The sequence below is a fragment of the Sinocyclocheilus rhinocerous genome, unplaced genomic scaffold, assembly GCF_001515625.1.
Source record: "Sinocyclocheilus rhinocerous isolate Xijiao unplaced genomic scaffold, SAMN03320098_v1.1 scaffold3186, whole genome shotgun sequence".
NCBI lineage: Eukaryota > Metazoa > Chordata > Actinopteri > Cypriniformes > Cyprinidae > Sinocyclocheilus > Sinocyclocheilus rhinocerous.
Window position 1 is genome coordinate 98,728 of NW_015642065.1, and position 20,701 is coordinate 119,428.

At 38.7% G+C, this 20,701-nt stretch overlaps 1 protein-coding gene across 2 annotated transcripts; it reads right to left on the bottom strand.

The window, feature by feature from the left end:
- Positions 1–408: 408 nt before the first annotated feature.
- Positions 409–20,500, bottom strand: adisspb (adipose secreted signaling protein b). 2 transcript variants are annotated; one of them, XM_016572525.1, is made up of 6 exons: positions 20,433–20,500; positions 16,498–16,596; positions 10,058–10,200; positions 5,183–5,321; positions 2,668–2,793; positions 409–1,392 (listed from the first exon to the last, which is right to left on the bottom strand). In XM_016572525.1, exons 2-6 carry the CDS (start codon positions 16,514–16,516, stop codon positions 1,292–1,294), a joined length of 528 nt encoding a protein of 175 aa, XP_016428011.1. In that variant the 5' UTR covers positions 16,517–16,596; positions 20,433–20,500; the 3' UTR covers positions 409–1,291. The 2 variants fall into 2 exon arrangements, with proteins under 2 accessions (XP_016428011.1, XP_016428010.1); XM_016572524.1 differs by lacking the exon at positions 20,433–20,500 and adding an exon at positions 20,114–20,309.
- Positions 20,501–20,701: the final 201 nt, after the last annotated feature.

Here is a 20,701-nt window from a genome sequence, read left to right on the forward strand (position 1 = left end):
TGAAAATAAGATTGAAATGAAGTTAAAGTTTCTTCAGAAATAATGTAAGTACCTCAGATCAACTATTATTTAATCTTCTGCAGACATCCGTCTTTTCTATAGGAAAATGCGACAATTGAGTGGACATGAATACATTTGTATATTCATAATTCATTTGATTGTCATGCATGATCAAACTTGTGATTTTATTTGTACATTTATCAAATACCAATACAGCAGCCAGAAGTCCAACCCTTTATATTCCTGAAACTGTAAATATGTTCAATATTTTAGAGTACACTGACCACTAGTGGCTGTTCAATGCAATGATTCACAATTGTTTTATAACACAAATTATAAAAGCATTTTGAATCAACAAGTGAATTTTATTTGTTTGAGAGTAAAAAACAAAAAAGACAGTAAGGCGAGAAACAAGCCATCAACAGTGAAGACCAATGAAGATCATTCTTTTGAATTTCCATTTGAAAAGACACTAACTTTTACAGAGACCCCATAAAAGCAGTAAAATGGAGTTAAGAATAGACATACAATACTATGCTGGAATAAGGCTGTCAACATTCAATGTAATGTAATAGCTCGATTTACATGCTGGCATCAATCAAATAAACTAAAAATGTCCATGATTTCAGGCACTTTGGCTCAAAAAACAGAATGTTACACACTAAAGAAGAATGAACAGCCCTTAAAGTGATGATCGCATTAAAAATCTATCAGGGCAGACAAAATCTCCAACATTTGCTGGATCTAAAATGACTAATCAAATTCATTTCAGTAGATGAATCAAAACTTTAAAGCCAAGATGCCAACACAAAGTGAAACATGTAAGATTGATTTTGTAGTCAGCAGCGCCTCCTACTGGTACAAATACAAGAGGCTGATTCACAGTGAGCACAAGCATCACTCATAGAATTAGTAAAAAAAAAACGTTAGATTCACATCAGATTGGAGCAAGAAAGTGCAGAAGCACAGACATAAGAGCATATTATATTTGTTTTTATCTGAAAGAAACATTCAGTCATAACACTGGAATTCAGTTAGAGCAAACACACACAATTTGATTGTTTTTTATCCAAACCTGAAAAACGACAAATCACAGAGAGCTACAGTAAACGATAGATCATTCCTGCATTCCATTGTAACAGTACAAACAAGCTAGTAACCACAGTTTGTTTCCAAACGCTGCGAGCAGAAAGCAGTGACACTGACAGCAGAATTCCAGAATCTGGAATATTCTGTCGCTGCCGACACGAGATATGTGGCACTGAGTGGGAAGTCTGTGAGGTTCAGGCGTTCAGTCGAAGCCTTGCCAGTCGCTTTGCTCGGAGTCGTACTCGAGTTCTGCTCCTATGCAGCGCACGCCTTCCAGCAGCATCGGAGTGCCGTGATGACGGTCTGACAGAGAAGAAGAGTCGTTTACAGGACTACACAAGTTAAACTCTAGATCTGTGCACAAAACAGGCTGTTTTAAAGGAATAGTTCACCCAAAAATGTAAATTGGCTGAAAATGTACTCACCCTCAGACCATCCAAAATGTAGTTTGTTTCTTCTTCAGAACAGATTTGGAGAAATGTAGCATTCCATCACTTGCTCACCAATGGATGCTCTGCAGTGAATGGGTGCCGTCAGAATGAGAGTCCAAACAGCTGATAAAAACATCACAATAATCCACAAGTAATCCACACCACTCCAGTCCATCAGTTATTGTCTTGTGAAGCAAAAAGCTGTGTGTTTGTAAGCAACAAATCCATCATTAAGGTGTTTTAAATTTAATCCGTAGCCTCTGTCCAAAATATGAGTCCATAATAGAAAAAAAAAAAATCCCCTGTTGTCCTCACACATCTGCAACTGTTTTTGCTTGTAAACGGTGCTTGAATTATGGTGAATTCTCTCCCGTTTCAGATGAGACAACTTTTTTAGAAAGCGTTATTATGGATTATGGACTCGCATTTTAGCTGGAAGCAGTGGTTAGAATTTAAAAATATCTTAATGACGAATTTGTTTCTTACAAACACAATCTTTCATTTCACAAGACATTAACTGATGGAGTGGACTGGTGTGGATTACTTGTGGATTATTGTGATGTTTTTATCAGCTGTTTGGACTCTCATTCTGACGGCACCCATTCACTGCAGAGGATCCACTGTTGAGCAAGTGATGTAATGCTACATTTCTCCAAATCTGATGAAGAAACAAACTCATCTACATCTTGGATGGCCTGAGGGTGAGGAACTTTTCAGCAAATGTTCATGTTTGGCTGAACTATTCCTTTACCTTTTAAAATGCCAGGGCCAGTACAAGTTTAAGTTTGGTTGAAGGCATTTGTGGCATAATGTTGATTACCACAAAAATAATTTTCTTTAAAAATGGCAAAACTTACACATCCACACTTACAGTGGAACTAAAAAGAAAACAAGGGACAAATTGAAATAATTTTTGTGGAGATTAACATTATCCTGACCGCACATGCTGTCAGAACTTAACTTGTGTTGAACTATTCTTTTAATCAGTTTTTACATAAGAACACCAGTAGAGGGCAGCAAACAACCTTGCATCTGATCTCCTTTATTCAGAGCTTCATTAACAATGTGCCTTAACTTGTGTCCAAAAATGTCACAACAACTTCTCAGAAACATTAGCCAGGATAATGAAAAATCAACTGTCACTTACCCATGACACGAGCATGAACTTTGACCTTCACACTCACATCCTCTTTGCTCTCGCTAAGAATCTGCACCTCCTCACACATCACTCCCTCCTGATGGGCCATATATTCACAAGTCACCCTCAGACCTCCTGAAGACAGACACAGAGTCGACAACAAAAAGTCATTTATACAACATCATCTACACATTCATCAACAGCCACTGTGCTAAAAAATAAGTCTTTATCTCACAGACAAAACGTTTGTTTAGCTGTAGGTCACACCAATTCATGGGCTAGACCTGTATCCATTCATGGGCACATCTCCTGTCTGATATCTATATTTATCCTTTCCTGGGTACACGCACACAATCGATCACCGCAATGGAAAATGCCTTAAAGCTGCTGTGTCACGAGTGGCATTATAATCGCAAACAGCTATAGGTTGTCTCCAAACTAACTGAGGCAGAAGTTGACATGTTGGGACACTCATAGTATGTATACACAGTATTTAAACACATCAGGATGTCAGAGTACCAATGGTTTAGCGGCCATTCACAAAGAATGCTTTCTGCATTCTGCACTGCTTTCCATTCTTTTAGAGCGTAAATTTGCTCTAGATGAATAAACGCCATATGCGATTGAGTCTCAGCGTCATGCATCAAAAGCGTCCCGGGACTCCACTCCCTGATAGCACACATACATCACGGAGATGTCTATTTGACGTCTGCATTTACATCTGCAAGACATATTTTTTTTAGAGTGTTTGCTCATCTGCAATACGTCTATAGGACGTTTCCTATCAGATGTCAAATACACGTTTAGAAGATGTCTTTAAGATGTTTATCATTTAGAATGTATGTAAAACTGACATCTTAAAGATGTCTATCAGATGTTTGTACACAGCAGATGATTTCCAGATAAAGCGATCTTTAACAGACATCTTGCAGACGTATGTGTGCGATCTGGGCTGCCATGCGTCTCGCGTTTTTAAACGTACAAACACATCCACTGCGTAAACGGCAACATAAAAACGTATTCACTGAAAATTACGCATTTCGCCTTTAAATTCTCCAGATGTCTTACAGAACGCATATTTGAAGCTACTCAACTGCGCACTGAATAAATCATAAATGCTTTGTTATTTTAATATCTATAAATAAATGAAAAATGCCTCAAAGCTGTTGTAATTTCAGCACCATGAGTTGCCATTATAATAAGCACCATTATAATCGCAAACAGTCCGGTCTCCAAACTAACGCTATTGAGCCATATGTTGACACGTTGGGACACTCAAAGCATGTAAACAGTATTTTAACATTTAAGAAAGTCAACGTAGCAATGGTTTAGCGGCCGTTCACAAAGAACGCTTCTCTCATTCTACTGTGCTGCTTTTCCATTGTTTTTGTATGGAAATATGCGCTATAAAATGTGCTGACGCTGAGCTCGTATCTCAGCGCTGCGCTTCTTGAACACACAAGTTCACCTTTGAGAATCCACTGCCATGCTTCTCGCGTTTTTAAATGCACAAGTGCATTCTCTGCATATTAAATCACAATATGAGAATGCATTCACTGTAAAATGATGCACTTAACCTTTAAATTCACTAGATGCATCACAGAACACAAAGCAACTCAGTTGCGCGTTGAATAAATCATAAATGCTTCGTTATTTTAATGCCTGTAAATAAATACCATATATGTATCTTTTTGTTTAACTGATCACGCCAATACTCTCAAATGAGCATCGGTTTATTTCAGTTACTGTTGAAGTAGAGAGTGTTTCTCGTCGCATTCATGCGATGATTCACGTTTTGTTCACAATCTTTTGTACACCGGTGATCATAGAGCACTCGTTCATTCTTTTACATTAAATAAACTCATAGAAATAACTGGTGGAAACCGGTTCTGAGGGCCCTTCATTGGAATAGGCTGTATGGCTCTCAGAGGAGTTTTATTCTTAAGAGGACACAAAGCTCGGTCAAACAAGTATATTTGCAATCTGTTTCTGCGAATGCCATTGTCTAATTCACTCTTATATATAAAGTTTCCAAAAGGGTTTTTTGCAAAGATGCCATATAGAAGAACCATTGTCTTTACCCCAAAAAACTTTTCAGTGAAAACTGTTTTTGTCTGAGTGTGAAGAACATCTTAATCGTCTTTTTACCATTATAAAAAACTTTTGTGTAATGGAAAGTTTCCATGTTCAAGGTTCTTCATGAAACCATCAATAATAAACCTTCATTTTTAAGAGTGTTCAACATCATCGCTAGAATAAACATCTACTAATTTCTACAATAGGAAGTTATAGCTGCTAATATAAGGGGTTCAATATGCCTAAAGGATTTGAACAGTTAAGTCACACTTAAAAATGGGAAAGGAAATATTGTAGGTCAAAGGTGTTCGGCGTTCGGTGTTCGTTTGGGAATCACTGCAATAAGTAAAAAAAACACAAAAAAACACCCAACCTAACGTCACTTTTCTTCATCAATATGTTCAGCTGTGTTGGGTCAGAGAACTGATCCTTAAGTGATGGGACGTACCGTCTGAGGACGGTGTTAAGTTAGTGATACGGAGGTGAGGATTGGGGATGGGGGCAGGACACACGTCTTTCCCAAGCTCTGGCGTCTCAGGCAGTGTGAACACGATCTCATATCGGTGCTGTGTTTTCAGGAAGCCCACCTGAGGAGATGGAGAGAAGCAGAGAGGTTATGGTTGGGTGTCAGCAGGTCTATGATGATATGAGATTAATGAGTCGAACTGTTGTTTGCACTTGATCTGAGATCATAGTTTACTGTGATAAATGATGTTAATGAAATCTTAGCTGATAATTGATAATTCATTTAAGAATGATAATCATAGTTAGCTGATTTCATTAACAAAATCAGCCTTGACTGATCAATGATGAAATCATAGTCAACTTAGTTCAATGAATTTAGAGCCAAACAATAATTTATTCAATCATAGTTGACTTATTAACCCACTAAAGCCTGATATGAAATAATAGTCAGAAAAATCTATTTTTTATTTAAATGGAACAGTTGAACTTTTACAGAAAATCTCAAAAATGCATGTGGTTTTTGTTGAATATCATTTGATGCATCAGGCTTATATGATTCATAAATTATGATATAGTGAGTGAGAATACTCAAGATGGGGGAAAATGTATTCAGAGGCCCAAAACTGAGGAAAAACATGCAATTTGGTGCAATGCTGATATTTATATGCTCAAAAAATAAGATGAAATCCCGATAGCCTGTAATGTAAATCAATGAGATCTTAATTTTAGGAGCACGAAAGACATGTTTTATAATCTATTACATGATCCACTGATGTAACTGCATGAAACTGTTTCACAGCCCAAAAACTTCTGTCAGATTTAAAGTTCATTATTGAAGCTCTTACTAACCAAGGAAGGAAATCAGGATGATATTTTGAAATAAAAACAATGGGAACTGGAAAAGTGGGAAAGACAGTGACAGAGCTCATGGCAGGAAACCGTCAAACTGCATCTGTGTCTCAGTGAAGGATGACAGAATCATATAACGTCTTATCTGACCAGAGCCCTCATCAAAACGCAATAATCAAACAGAACAGAAACAGTCCAGAGGTACAGGTGTTTATATACTGCTCAACGGTGCTGCAGCTTGTCTCCATGGCAACACGGGGCAGTAACAGGGCAGTTTCAGAGAGACATCTGCAATGAAAAGAGTCAGAGACTATGACACCCGCTGTGGGGTGAACGCCAGCATGATTGTGTATCTTGTCTTAGAAATGTACGAGTAGGAGGAACGCAAACACTGAGTCTCTGTGTGATTAAATATGTTCAAAAAGTCACTGTTCTCACAACAACAACAAGGAACTTGTGTGATTGGAGCTTCAGTAAACTATTAAAGGGGGGAGGTCTAATGCTATTTCATGCATTCTGAGTTATTTACACTGTTAAAAATAGTTGGATTCTCATGCTAAACATGGCCAAAGTTTCAAAAAAGAAGTTGGACGTATGACTGAGTATTTCTGTGCCAAATACATTCCTTCTGGGTTCGTATAAGTTTCGGAAAGTTTTTTTCAAACATGGCTATGTATGACACATAAAGGGCAGAATTCCTTGTATGGGCACTTCTCCTGGAAGAGCATGCACACATCAACCAGAGAGAGAACAAGAGTTACGGAAGTCGTCGGCAGCGATGCACAGGACTTGCTCAAGGAGAATGTCTTCAAAGAAGTGTTTTTGGATGTGAGGGAAAGATAACGTCTCGGGTTACTCATGTAACCATGGTTACCCGAGATGGAACTCAACGCTGCGTCCTGGTGGACACTTTGGGGAACGCTGTCCAATCATGCCACGCCGAGGCGCATGCCTGTCCACCTGGTGAGAGAGCACCAAGGAGGTGACAGACATAGCCCCTTTCTGAGGAAAGGTTTGGTGTAAGCCACTGATGCCTCGGGCCGCTTACATAACTTGGTAAAAAGAGGGAGCCCGATACCAGATAAGATTGAACACCCTAACCAAGCTAAGAACACAGCCATCCTCAGATAGCTATGCTATGTGAGCAATAGTAGCCAGATACATAAGACCACTGAGAGGCTGGAAGCCTAGAGGAGTTCTCAAGATTGCCACCAACAATCCCAGCAAGGACACAGCTATCCGCAGATAGCTATATCCAAAGGGTCTTATGAAAAGGACCTTCCTAAAGAGCTGCCCAGACCAAGGGAATGACTATCTACTTAAACCCCGCAGGGGTGATAGCACTGTCTAAACCAGGGCTCAGGGAGACCGCTACTTAAAAACCCTAGGAAGGGGAGCAGTCACATAGCTATCCACAGATAGCTATATCCCTAGGAAGTACAGGACCAAAAACTAAAACCCCTGGTAAACCTACCTGTGAAGCTGCCCAGACCACAGAGAGTGGGCTATCTACTTATGACCCTAGCAGGGGAGATAGCACTGTCTAGGCAAGGGCTCTGGGAGACCGCTACTTAGAACCCCAAGAAGGGGGAGCAGTCCCTAAGCTAGCACATTGATATCCTCAGATAGCCATGTACCTAAGAATGATTCTCTTAACCAGAGGAAGCCCTGTTCAGAAGTATCGCCAGAGATACATAAATGGAGTGAGGCCCAAGGAGAACTGGGGCCAGAACCAACTCAGAGAATGGGAACAAAGTCGAGCGTGTAACCCATACCATACAGGATTTTAGAAAAGTGCGCAGGGTGCCTAGCGTGCACACTTACCACAATGCGGATTTTAGAAAGCGCACAGAAGCTAGCATGTACGCTTATCATAAACATGGATTTTAGGAATAGTAGAACAGGAGGGGACCGACTGAGATTACCCAGACCACCAAGAGTGGGCTGTCTACTTGCAACCCTAGAAGGGGAGACATCACTGTCTAGGTAGGGCTCAAGGAGACCAATACTTAAAACCCTAAGAAGGGGAGCAATCACCGAGCTATCAACAGCTGGTCCCACACAACTAGCCTGAAAAATCCTGGTAAGCCCTCCTATGATGCCACAAGAGTGGGCTATCTACTTACAACCCTAGCAGGGGAGATAGCACACTCTAGGCAAGGGCTCAGGGAGACCGCTACTTAAGACCCTAGGAAGGGGAGCTGTCACTGAGCTAGCACATAGATATCCTCAGATAGCCATGCACCTAGGAAGGCTACCAGAAGGGGACCGACTGAGACTACCCAGACCACAAAGAGTGGGCTGTCTACTTACAACCCTAGCAGGGGAGACAGCACTGTCTAGGTAGGGCTCAAGGAGACCACTACTTAAAACCCTAAAAAGGCGAGCTATCTGCAGCTGGTCCCACACAGCTAGCCTGAAAAACCCCGGTAAGCCATCCTATGATGCCACAAGAGTGGGCTATCTACTTACAACCATAGCAGGGGAGATAGCGCTATCTAGGCGAGGGCTCAGGGAGACCGCTACTTAACTAGGTAAGGGCTCAAGGAGACCGCTACTTAAAAACCCTAGGCAGGGGAGCAATCATCGAGCTAGCACATGGCTATCCTCAGATTGCTAGGCTCTAGGAAAGGGGACCACTACAACTACCATGGCAATGGCAGTATGAGGACACCGCAGATCAAAGCAATCGCCGCGATCGGAGATAAACCGAGCCGCAGCAAGGGCCCAAGACGCGAACGCTTTGCCCCGCATCCCTCAAGAATAGGAACAAACGCGAGCCGAGCGCATTAAAGTGATTCATCACAAAGAGCGCGTGGTCGCCGAGACAAAGATCAAAGTGTCCACCAGGACACAGCGTTGAGTTCCCTAGAAGGGGAACCATGTTCAGCTTCCCAAAGAACCCAGCGTTACCTGAACAGTGGAAGCAGTTTGTTTTTCTGGGGCAGCAACGGAGTTTGTTTGTTCCCATCATTTCAGTGCCGAATGTTTTCTAAACAAGGCCCAGTTTGACGCTGGGATGCTTCGATACTTCAATACATCCATCCATCTATCGTTCGTTCTATGCATCCATTGTTCTATCCATCATTCCATCCATCATTCTATTCATCCATCCATCATTCTGTTCATCCATCCATCATTCTGTTCATCCATCCATGCATCATTCTATTCATCCATCCATCATTCGTTCGTTCTATCCATCCATTATTCATTCCAACCATCCATCCATCCATACTTTGTTCATTCTATCCATTGTTCCATCCATCCATCATTCATTCCATCCAGCCATCTTTCATTCTATCCATCCATCCATACATCGTTCATTCCATCCATCCATCTATTGTTCATTCTATCCATTGTTCCATCCATCCATCTATTGTTCATTCTATCCATTGTTCCATCATCCATCTATGCAAGCTGTTCTAAAAAAAAAAACTATGCCTGATCACTAAGAAAAGTAACACTGCATCTCTCTGGAGCAAGCCGCATGATTTCAGATATCATTCAGCTTCACACATTACAGAATGAGTTGCATAGCAGTTTAATACTTACAATTTGTTCGAATATCTTGCCTTAGTGAGACCCACTAATAAAAAGCTTGATGGCAATGCATTGCACCAAAAAAACTAGGAAACGGTTAATCAGAGTTAAAAAATTGTCTCATCAAAGCTTTGGCCATGTGGTCAGCGCACATGCTCTGACATACTGACCAGTGCTGCTCATATGTAAGTGATGCAGTTCAAATCTGGCTTGTGTCATTTCCTGTTTTTCCTCTTAAAATCACAGATACAGCTCCTGGCATGACTCCTGTCTTGCCATTATGTGTCTTCTCACATAATGGCAAGGCTAGAAGTCAAGTAGAATATGCTGACCAAAGGAAAGAAGCTGAAGCTTTGATGTGAGCTGAGAAATTAAATAAATGTTCTTCCTGTAATATGAACTCATATTCTTGACTGAAGACCTTCAAATGAAGCTAATGAATAACCCCAGCTATAGAACTCGCTCTCACCTTCACCAGGAAGTTCCCGTTGGACTCGGGTATCACCATGACGACGGAGTCGTGCAGTTTCTCGTCAAAATGCACATGAGTGTGAGCGGCGGCGGCTGCAGCAGGTTCCTCAGCGAAGCGAACACCCCCCGTCTTAGACAACGCTGCAGGAGGAACAAAAGCAAAGCGATTACAGCTGCACTAATTACACACAGGTTTATAGACATCCAGATTGTGAGTCGCTGAATGAAAATGTTCAGCAAGAAGCTTTTAAAGTTGAAATTATTCAAATCAAACTTGCCATCTGACACCCTGAAAGACCTTCAGTCTAATATCAGAGATCTTTTCATTACTTTAGTCAAAAAGAAAGATATAGCATAAGTGGGCTTACATTAGTCTGGATGTGCATTGAATTTACCAGCTTCAGTTTAAAAGGCAAAAACTGCATTTAAGTAGATTAATACAAAACCAGATCAGTTTAAAACACTTGGATCAGTGAGAATAAAGCTGATGTGTACAATAACCCCAATGCCTTCAAGGTCTTACATGCTTTAAAACAAAATCAGTTTTTAATTTAAAGGAAAAGATCACTCAACAATGAAAATATATTGACCCTCTGGCCATCCAAGGTGAGTTTGTTTCTTCATTGGAACAGATTTGGAGAAATGTAGCATTACATCTCTTGCTCACCAGTGGATCCTCTGCAGTGAATGGGTGCCGTCAGAATGAGAGTCCAAACAGCTGATAAAAACATCACAATAATCCACACCACTCCAGTCCATCAGTTAACATCTTATGAAGCTAAAAGCTGCATATTTATAAGAAACAAATCCATCAAGACATTTTTTGGATTTAAACCCTTACTCCTGGTTAAAATACAAGTTCTTAGTCCATAATATTGCTTTCTGCAGTGAAAATGTTGTCTCGGCTGAATCGGGAGTGAAATATGCACAGATCAAGCACTGTTTATAAGTGAAAACAGTCCAAAACAGTTCTAAACATATATGTGAGAGGACAAAAGGGCATTGACTTTTTCACTGAATCAAGCCAAAAGCGTTGGTTTAAATTTAAAAATGTCTTGATGTATTTGTTTCTTACAAACACGCAACTTTTCACTTCTCAAGATGTTAACTGATGGACTGGAGTGGTGTGGATTATTGTGATGTTTTTATCAGCTGTTTGGACTCTCATTCTGACGGCACCCATTCACTGCAGAGCATCCATTGGTGAGCAAGTGATGGAATGCTACAATTCTCCAAATCTGTTCTGATGAAGAAACAAACTCATCTTGGTTGGTCTGAGGACGAGTACATTTTCAGCAAATTTTCATTTTTGGTTGAACTATTCCTTTAAGCTTTGGATCAAACAAGCACCTAAAAAGAGAATAAAAAATTATGCAGACAACAGGATATATGACCTTATGAATCAAGTATGCAGATATGCAGGCCTAACAAAACGAATATGGTTGTTTTTATTTTTAGTTTTAAAGTTTGTCTCAATCTTTCTTTCCCACAGGATTTATTAGGGACTGAAAAACTGGTTTCAGGTTCACTTGACGCGGTTTTAGGGGATGTTTATGTAAGATGCATTCAAAAACAGCTAGATAGAGCGCAACCAAATGGAACAAGAATATAGGAGCCTTTTGAAAGTGTGATTATTTATTAAAAGATGCAACTTTTCTGGGATGCTTTTACTGTGCAAGCTGTCTAACACTTACAGCACATTCAATGTGCTAATTAAAGCACCAGCATTAAAAATATCAAAACTAAAAAAAAAAAAATTTTTTTTTAAAAATCTCTTAATGTTCTTCTAGGCTCTTCTTTTTAACCGTCTGATTTAATAAAGCAAGTAATCAGGCCCTCAGGGGTACATTTCTCAGACACAGATCAAACCCGGTCTTGAACTAAAGTGCATGATCAATGCTAATTCTTCATTTAAAATCCATTTGTGGTGCAGGATAAGGGTAAATCTATGCTAGAGGAACCACATATTAAGGGAGTACAGCTCTCAACAGGCCTCATGCACAAACACTACCATTCAAAAGTTTGGGGTTGGCAGGATGTTTTTAACAGACGTCTCCTGCTCACCAATGCTGCATTTATTTGATGAAAAATACAGTAATATTGTGAAATAGTATTACAATTTAATTGTTAGTTTTTTTAAATGTAATTTACTCCTGTGATCAAAGCTGAATTGTCAGCATCATTACTCCAGTCTTCAGTGTCACATGATCCTTCAGAAATCATATGCTGCTCAAGATTTATTTCTGATTATTATCAATGTTGAAAACAGTTGTGCTGCCTTATATGTTTGTGAAAACTATGCTACATGTTTTTTTTCCAGATTCTTTGATGAATAGAAAGTTCAAAAGAACAACATTTATTTGAAATGGAAATCTTTTGTAACATGTCTTTACTGTTACTTTAATCAATTTAATGCATCCTTCCTGAATTTTACTGACCCCAAACATTTATACAGTATCTAACCACTCACATCTGAACCAACAGAGTCCTTCACTTTCACTCTAAATTCCTCCATGTCCGATCAAAAAAAAAAAAAAAACCTGCTTTTATTGCATTTTGGAATAAGATGTCACAATTAATTTCCCTTTCTGTGTGAACATTTTCTTCTACTATGAATCTAAATTAAATGAGCAAGTAACTATAAAATTAACCAGATTTTTACACTTTTCTGATGAAAATGTTCATGCTGATCGCTCATGCTAACCTTGTTAATACAAGTGGAGGGTTTTTGAGCTACAGGTTTATTAGCCTTCAAAATCAAAAACCCACTTCAAAGATATTCCAGTATCTAGATATGATTTATATAGTAATTTAGCAACTTGCCAAAAAGCCACATGCTTGCGCAGACACAAACAATGCAGGATGTGTGTGTTGAGAGTTTATTCAGATCACCAAGCATGAGCAACAATAACAGCGGTCAATGGCAGCCACAATAAGATTGAGATATTACAGACATTAGTTATAATGTCTTATCACTCATGCTAATCGAACTATGTGGTTAAAATTAAGTCTGCTAATCCAGGGCATAGCATGGGCTCTGGGGACCCATCCAATGAAACGGGCAGCCATTGACAGACAGACTGTAGATTACATCAGGGACTCTTTAGATCCCTGCGCTATGAATAAAAATAAATGACATTTGAAAAAGTGTCAAGTGCCAAGATACTACACATTCACACTCAAAACTAGCTTCAGTAAATATTGCATTTATTAATTTAGCAAATGCTTTAATCTAAAGCATCTTACAAATGAAGAACATTACAAACCATGTGTCATATAAGAGCTAACTATATTTGCATTGTGAAAATGCCAAGTTTAAATCAGAAACTAGCACATGCAGAAAAGAAGAGAAAGAGGACAATTTTTGGATGTGTGTGTGTGTGTGTGTGAATATGAGTATATATTGCTAATATGTGACCCTGGACCACAAAACCACAAAAATAGGACAATATTTGGCTGAGAATATTTTCAACTATTTGAAAATCTGAAAATATTGAGAAAATCATCTTTAAAGTTGTCCAAATGAAGTTCTTAGCAATGCATATTACTAATCAAAAATTAAGTTTTGATATATTTACGGTAGGAAATTTACAAAATATCTTCATGGAACATGATCTTTACTTAATATCCTAATGATTTTTGGCATAAAAGAAAAATCAATAATTTTGACCCATACAATGTTTTTTTGGCTATTGCTACAAATATACCCCAGCGACTTAAGACTGGTTTTGTGCTCCAGAGTCACATATTAGATTGATATGAGTCTGGAGGGTCAGTGGTGATGCTGTTTGCCTGCTGCTCTAGGTCATGTGGCACAGAGATAAAATTACACATAACGTAATGTAAGCTGGGACAAGACGGCATCTGTAGCAGGAGCGTCTGCATTATTGGCCTCATTACAGAGGTTATGGGACTCCAACTGTTTGCCCAATATAGAGCACTATAAACACTTTCACGCGTGACAGATAGACCTGCCAACCAGCATCTCATGGTCTGGATGACATCTGTACACTATTAAAATACTCTCTGTCCTGGAGCGGAGATCTACAGTTAAACTGGCTACAAGTGTAGCCTACATTTTATGACCTATGAGCGCAGCATTGATCACCGCACCAGCAGGGCCTGAAGAGTTTATGCATCAATGTCCATGACTTTCGGGTTTTCCTGAGCCCCAAATGCCTGATAGATGCCTGAAAAGGCTGACTGGCTGATAGCGCCACAAGAAACCAGACGTTTCACTAGTGACTATCCTGATATGCAATGTCAAAACAACATAATAATAAATATTATAGTACATGTTTTACCAGTGCCAAATTATTTGTTGGCAAAAATATATAAATAAATAACAACAACAAAAAACTTTATTTTTAAAGCAAGCTTCTCAATGTTTTTAGAGAGCAGAGAAAACAAGAATATAAAATACAAAAGTAAATAATAATAATAACACAATTTTAAAGCAAGCTTCTCAATGTGCTTACAGAAAACAAGAATATAAAAACATAAGTAAATAATAATAATAATAATAACAATAATAAAGGCTCCAGCATCCCTGCAAAGCCAATAGATAAAGAAAATAGATTAAATGATTTAATCATTGTTGTTGTTATTATTATTAATGAATAATAAACAGCTTTATTTTTAAAGCAAGCAAGGTGCTTACACAGAAAAGAAGAATATAAAAACAGCAAGAAATCATATAAAATAAAATATTTTTTGCCATTGAGATGACTGGGGAAAAATTATCCTATTTTAACCCTATATAAAATATATACTATAAAAACAGCATATATATAAACATATCAAAATATTATCAAATAAAAGCTATCCTGAAAAACATTTACAAAATCATATAAGATTTTAATTTAAGATCTATATTTTGAGAGTCTGTGTTTCTCTACCATCAGCTGGTGTGATCCAATATTTTGGAGCATAAGAAATTGAGTAATTAATATTTTCCATATGTGACTAGGATCACTGCTAGTTAAGGGTGGATAAAGCTCACCCCACCTCTTTGAGCGGAATCACATCTGAACCCAGAGCTGTTCTTTATGTGTCGTCGTTCTTTTGCTTGAAACAAATCAGAAACGCTGCAGTCTGGCTGGGACCAGAGATGGACGGGCTCTCTATTAAACGAATGTCCGGCGGTGCAGCAGAGGCACCGCATTTTATGAACCACATCTAAAACTACACACCGTAACCATGGCAACAACGAGAAATCTGGCCCCTGAGAACCGGCCTATGGAAAGGAGCATTTCCAAAAAGCTGTTCTGGGGTCAGTTTCATGCTTTAACATGCAACGACAAAGCCAGGGATCGGAAGATGCTTTGTGAATGTTGCACAGCTACAATAAATAGTGGAAAGACAGCAGACAGACTTTATCTTTTGGGAGTTGTTCCGACGGCTCTGGAAAGGCTTTTCAGACAGATGTGAAAACAGACACAAGCTCTTGCACATTTCCTGATAATAAGAAACAGCCCGCTTGTTTTGCAACTGCTGAGTCACCACCGACTGAGAAAGAATTCATTATTGTTTTAGCTTTATTAAAATCACTCGAAGTCTCATTCCTGAGAATGAAAAAGCAGCAGGTTTTCAAAACTCATAAGCAGATTGACATTTTTGAGAAAAAAGTTTAAAGTCAGCGTACTGGGATTCTTATGAAAAACTATTCAACTGCTTTTTTTAAAGGTTGTTTTAGTTTGATTCAGTGCATTTTTTATGTTCATCAAGGCTGCATTTATTTTATTAAAATACAGTAAATACAGGATTATTGTGAAATATTATTACAATTTAGAATAACAGTTTTCTATGTGAATGTCTTTTAAAATGTAATTTATTCCTGTGATGCAATGCTGAATTTTCAGCGTCAGTGTCACATGATCCTTCAGAAATCATTCTAATATGCTGATTTGGTGCTCAAGAAATTATTATTACTATTATCAATGTTGAAAACAGTTGTGCTGCTTCAGAATTTTTGAGGAAACCATGATACAGGTTTTTTTCAGGACTTTTTAATGAATTGAAAAGTTTAAAATAACAGCATTTAAATATTAAATAATAATATTGTCTAACATTGTAAAAGTCTTTACTGTCACTTTTGATTAATTTAATGCATTCTTACTAAATAAAAGCCTTAATTTCTGTCAGAAAATCTTACTGAAAATCCTTTCTTTTGAAAAGAAATGAACAAAACAGAAAATATGCATATAAATGCATATGAACAACAGTATATAAGCACCACTAATAATTAATAATGTTCATGTCTGTATTCTGCAATAGTCAGTATATATAGTATGTGACAAATGACAGAGGAAGCAAGTTTGTTTACACCAAAAAAAGAAGAGGAAGTTCATAACTTCATATTTTGACAATTATAAATCCAAACCTGCTGCAAAAAATATAAACTTTGATTGTGAGGGTGGAAAAGAGAAAGAGACGTACCTTTCTTAGCAGTGGCCATTCTGGCAAAAATCAGGACCAAACTCAGGAAAAGCTTCTGTTACGGCCTCATCGCGGATGACATCTGACCTCAAAACAACCCTGAGAAACAGAAAGAGAACCACAAAAAAGGAATCAACAAACAGAAGCTGATAGTGTGAGAAATACAGAGAGAGCGGATATATATACACCGAAGATCTGTAAAGTTGCAAAGACTAAAGTCTCAAATCCAAAGAGATATTCTTTATAAAAGTTAAGAGTCAACCACACCTACCTAAAACGGCTCGTTCTAACACGCCCCCACATGTCTACGTCACGATGTGGGAAGATTTGCATAACGCCGCCCAAATGTTCACGCAAAGAAAGAAGCCGTAACTTTTATTCTCGCTGTAGTATTGTTGTTGCCGCCGCCATGTCGTGAAGACGCTGTGTGTTTCGTTGTGAAAGCGAGACTACTTTGGTTGGCCTTCCAAAAGAGGACGACAGCCCGGGGTCGTCACATGTGGTTGCTGCAAGCCCGCTAGACGCTCCTTCGTCGAATCCGCCGGCCGCCACTCACTCAAGGCCGTTTGCCTGGTGTGTGATGCTGTGTGTTTCGTTGTGAAAGCGAAACTACTTTGTATTCGGCCAATCACAACGCACTGGATAGCTGGCCAATCACAGCACACCTCGCTTTTCAGACCGATGAGCTTTGTAAAAATCGACACGTTTCAGAAAGGCGGGGCATAAAAGAGAAACAATAATGTACAGTATGTGGAAAATAATGTGTTTTTTTAACCTTAAACCGCATAAACGCATTTCATTACACCAAATACACAAAATAATGTTATTTTTAGCAGCATCATATGACCTCTTTAACCTTTTGCATATTAATCAAAGACATGCCATAAAAATAATAAAATAAATAAAAATAGAACTATCTCTCGCTCTCTCTCTTTCTATATATATATATATATATATATACACATATCAAATAACACATTTTGTGTGTTATTCCATATTAAATAAAATAATGCAATAACTAATTTTTTGTGCATCCAAAGCAACAAATACTTTTTTTTTTTTACACCAAATGTTACAACAAAGTTTTTGGACCCTCCCTCAAGGTCTGATATATACAATATAGTGAGATTCCTGCAAATGCTCTATAATGCTGAAGATAACATGCCAGAAATGTTTGAGGTCATTATCAGCTTCATACACTGGAAACAATAAGACTGTGGTCTTATTGTAAACTATAAGCCAAGGCCCAGATCCACACCAAGACACTGAGTAATGAGACCCCAACCCATACTAGACCCCATGAGACCAGACTCAGTCCAAGATTAGACCGCTCGGGGCCCAAATCCAGACCTCAAAACAGACCAGATGAAGGAATCACGGTAGACGGGATGTTATGCATTCAGTGGATTCGGATGTGCCTTGATGACTTCCATCTTTCAGTTGCTGTTTGAAAATCAGCATTTTAAAATTTCAGTCTTTGTCTTTTTATCGCTCTCCCTTTTTCCTCTGGATGGGGACTGTGCTTTTATCTGATCTCTCTTTCTGCAACTCATTAGAGAAGCTCCAGAACTAGGATGAACGAATATGCAGGGACTTTCTAATTCACTGGGGAGCTAAAAAAACACACATTCATATACATCGAGACATTGCATTAAATCTGTCTAGTATTGTTCGGTAAAGCCCATCCAATCTACTGTCAAATCAAAGACGTACTGCAAGAGCAGGGTGTCAGATGTTAAATAAATGCACATCGGCGAGGAGAAAGCTTGATGACATAATTAAGCGGCAGAGAGCTCAGATCATAATCGCAGCAGACATTCAGCACTGCAACATAAAAGCAAAACATTCTCATTGCTATTCTGATTTCAACAGAACACTCAATAGTAGCAATTTTTCTGCCTCTCTATCCTAATAATGAAAGATAAAGAAAGTGCATAAAGAATAGTCATAAGTGGTGCTTTTTCAAGGTGCATCACTATTTCTTTTGCTCATGCTTAGGGTTAGTGATCTGAACAAGCCCCTAATTGTAAGCATCAAATAGTGTGTATTGCTTTGCTAAGCAATCAGACTTACATACAAACAGACAAAACCATCATGGAGACTTGTGGATGGGCTCTTTTAATTTAAGCCAGCAAGTAACCACCTAGCAACCACTCAGAATATCCAAGCAACTGAAAAGCAACACCCTGGCATCATAGCAGTGAATTTTGCATGGCATTTTGCAAATTTTTTGTGCACCAGTAACTGACTTGTGCACCAAATGCAATAACTATTTTAGTGCATCGAATGCTAAAACTAATGGTTTTTTTTGTGCATCAAATGCAATAGCAATTTTTTGTGCACCAAGTGCAATAACTAATTTTTTGTGCACCAAATGCTACAACTATTTGTGCACCAAATGCAATAACTATTTTGTGTGCACCAAATGCAATAAAAAAAAAATTCTGCACCAAATGCAATAACCATTTTATGTTCACCAAATGCTAGAACTAATCTTTTGTGCACCAAGTATAATAACTACATTCCACTTTTCAAAGGGTGTGGTTGCTAATTCCAAACCCCACAAAATACACCTGCTGCCCTTTTCTCAGTCAGTCCATTTACTTTTATATTATACATTATAACAGGCCCCATGAAAGCTGAAGGTATGAAGACTCAGGATGGATAACACAGTTAGGAAAATATCCTGTTAATTTTACAGTAAAAAACCCTGGCAGCTGTGGTTGGGTGAGCCCTCAATAACCCGCTCTTTCATTCTCTTTCTCTGTCCTATTTCTCTATTTACTTTCACAAATGATTAAAATAATTTAGAGTGAGAAGTGCAGAAATAATAATAAATGGACAATTGCTCATGTAATATTTCCTTCTTTTCTCCACTACAACATGACCAGAAATCTAATGTCAAACCACACAGATTTCCCTCCATCTCTACATCACACACTTTGGCTGAAGTGACAACCACAGTGGCGCAACCAGATATGAACCAGTTCTGTACTAACATGGCACAGAGTGACAGAGAGAGAGAGAGAGATAAAACTGGGTCAATGTCTCATAAGGATTGCTCTAACAAGGACATTTATGGGCTATGTTTATGTCATAACCCTTTAAACCAAACCATATTCAACATGCATCTTAATCCTGAAAGCCATGCCATTCCGCAGGAGAATCTGCTGTGGCTTGCTCTCATGCATTCTTCACAAATTGTGATTTTCTTGAGGCAAATAACTTTGGGAAGCTTGACATATAGTATGTCCCATGCAAGTGTTCTCATTTCAAATGCATCCTATAAATCTCTTTTTTCAGCACCTTTACAGTCAATGCCATTCAGTCTGTTGCCTTACAGAAGAGCTTGATGAAGCCTTCAAATCCTGCCTGGTGTTGAGAAAGCAATGCCTGCAGACTGTTCTATGGGATTTTAGACTAGAACGACTGTCGATCTGTAACGTTACAATGAAACAATGAAATACCGACTTCAGACGCGTTTAACGCAGAGCGGGTGAAAAGAGACAGACAGAATGACACAATGCGTGGATCTTCTCGAGACCTCTTCTAATAGTCGTGCACAAACTTATGCAACATCGATCATTTTCAAAAGCAAATGGCTTGAAATACTCACCTATTCTCACTGATAATGGGCTTCTGCTGCTGTAGATTTCAGTCTAAACTCGCGCGTCGAACCTCCCAGGATTCTACAGAAATGAACCAGAACCAGAACCAGAAGCTCAAAACCCAAAGCTCCAGTCAGAACCAGGCAGGCGCTGATCTGCGAGCGAGCGCTCGACTTCACTTTCACTGAAGGGCTACAACTTCCGCGTTAATCACGTGGTTTCTGTTGCTGCACTACAGCCGAGTGTTTAGAGCGCCTGTAAATGGACTTTTGATTCATCCGAGTAACTCGAGTCATCTGAGTCAGTTCACCAAAATGATTCACTCACCGATTCTCGCTTTCGTTCAGTGGTCCCTTCTGCAGGTTGCATCAGTGAATCATTAATTCGTTGTATTATTCTTTATTCATTTTCATGAATACACATCTAACGCGAGTAAGCATAATCATAAGTGCTTACACATTAATTACAACAAAGAAGATATTTTCATTGATCTTCTGAGAATGACTTAAAACATTAAAAATAACAATAATAGCCTAAATGAATTGGTTATCGGACATTTTAACACATTCATCATTCTTCTCATCATACACATCTCA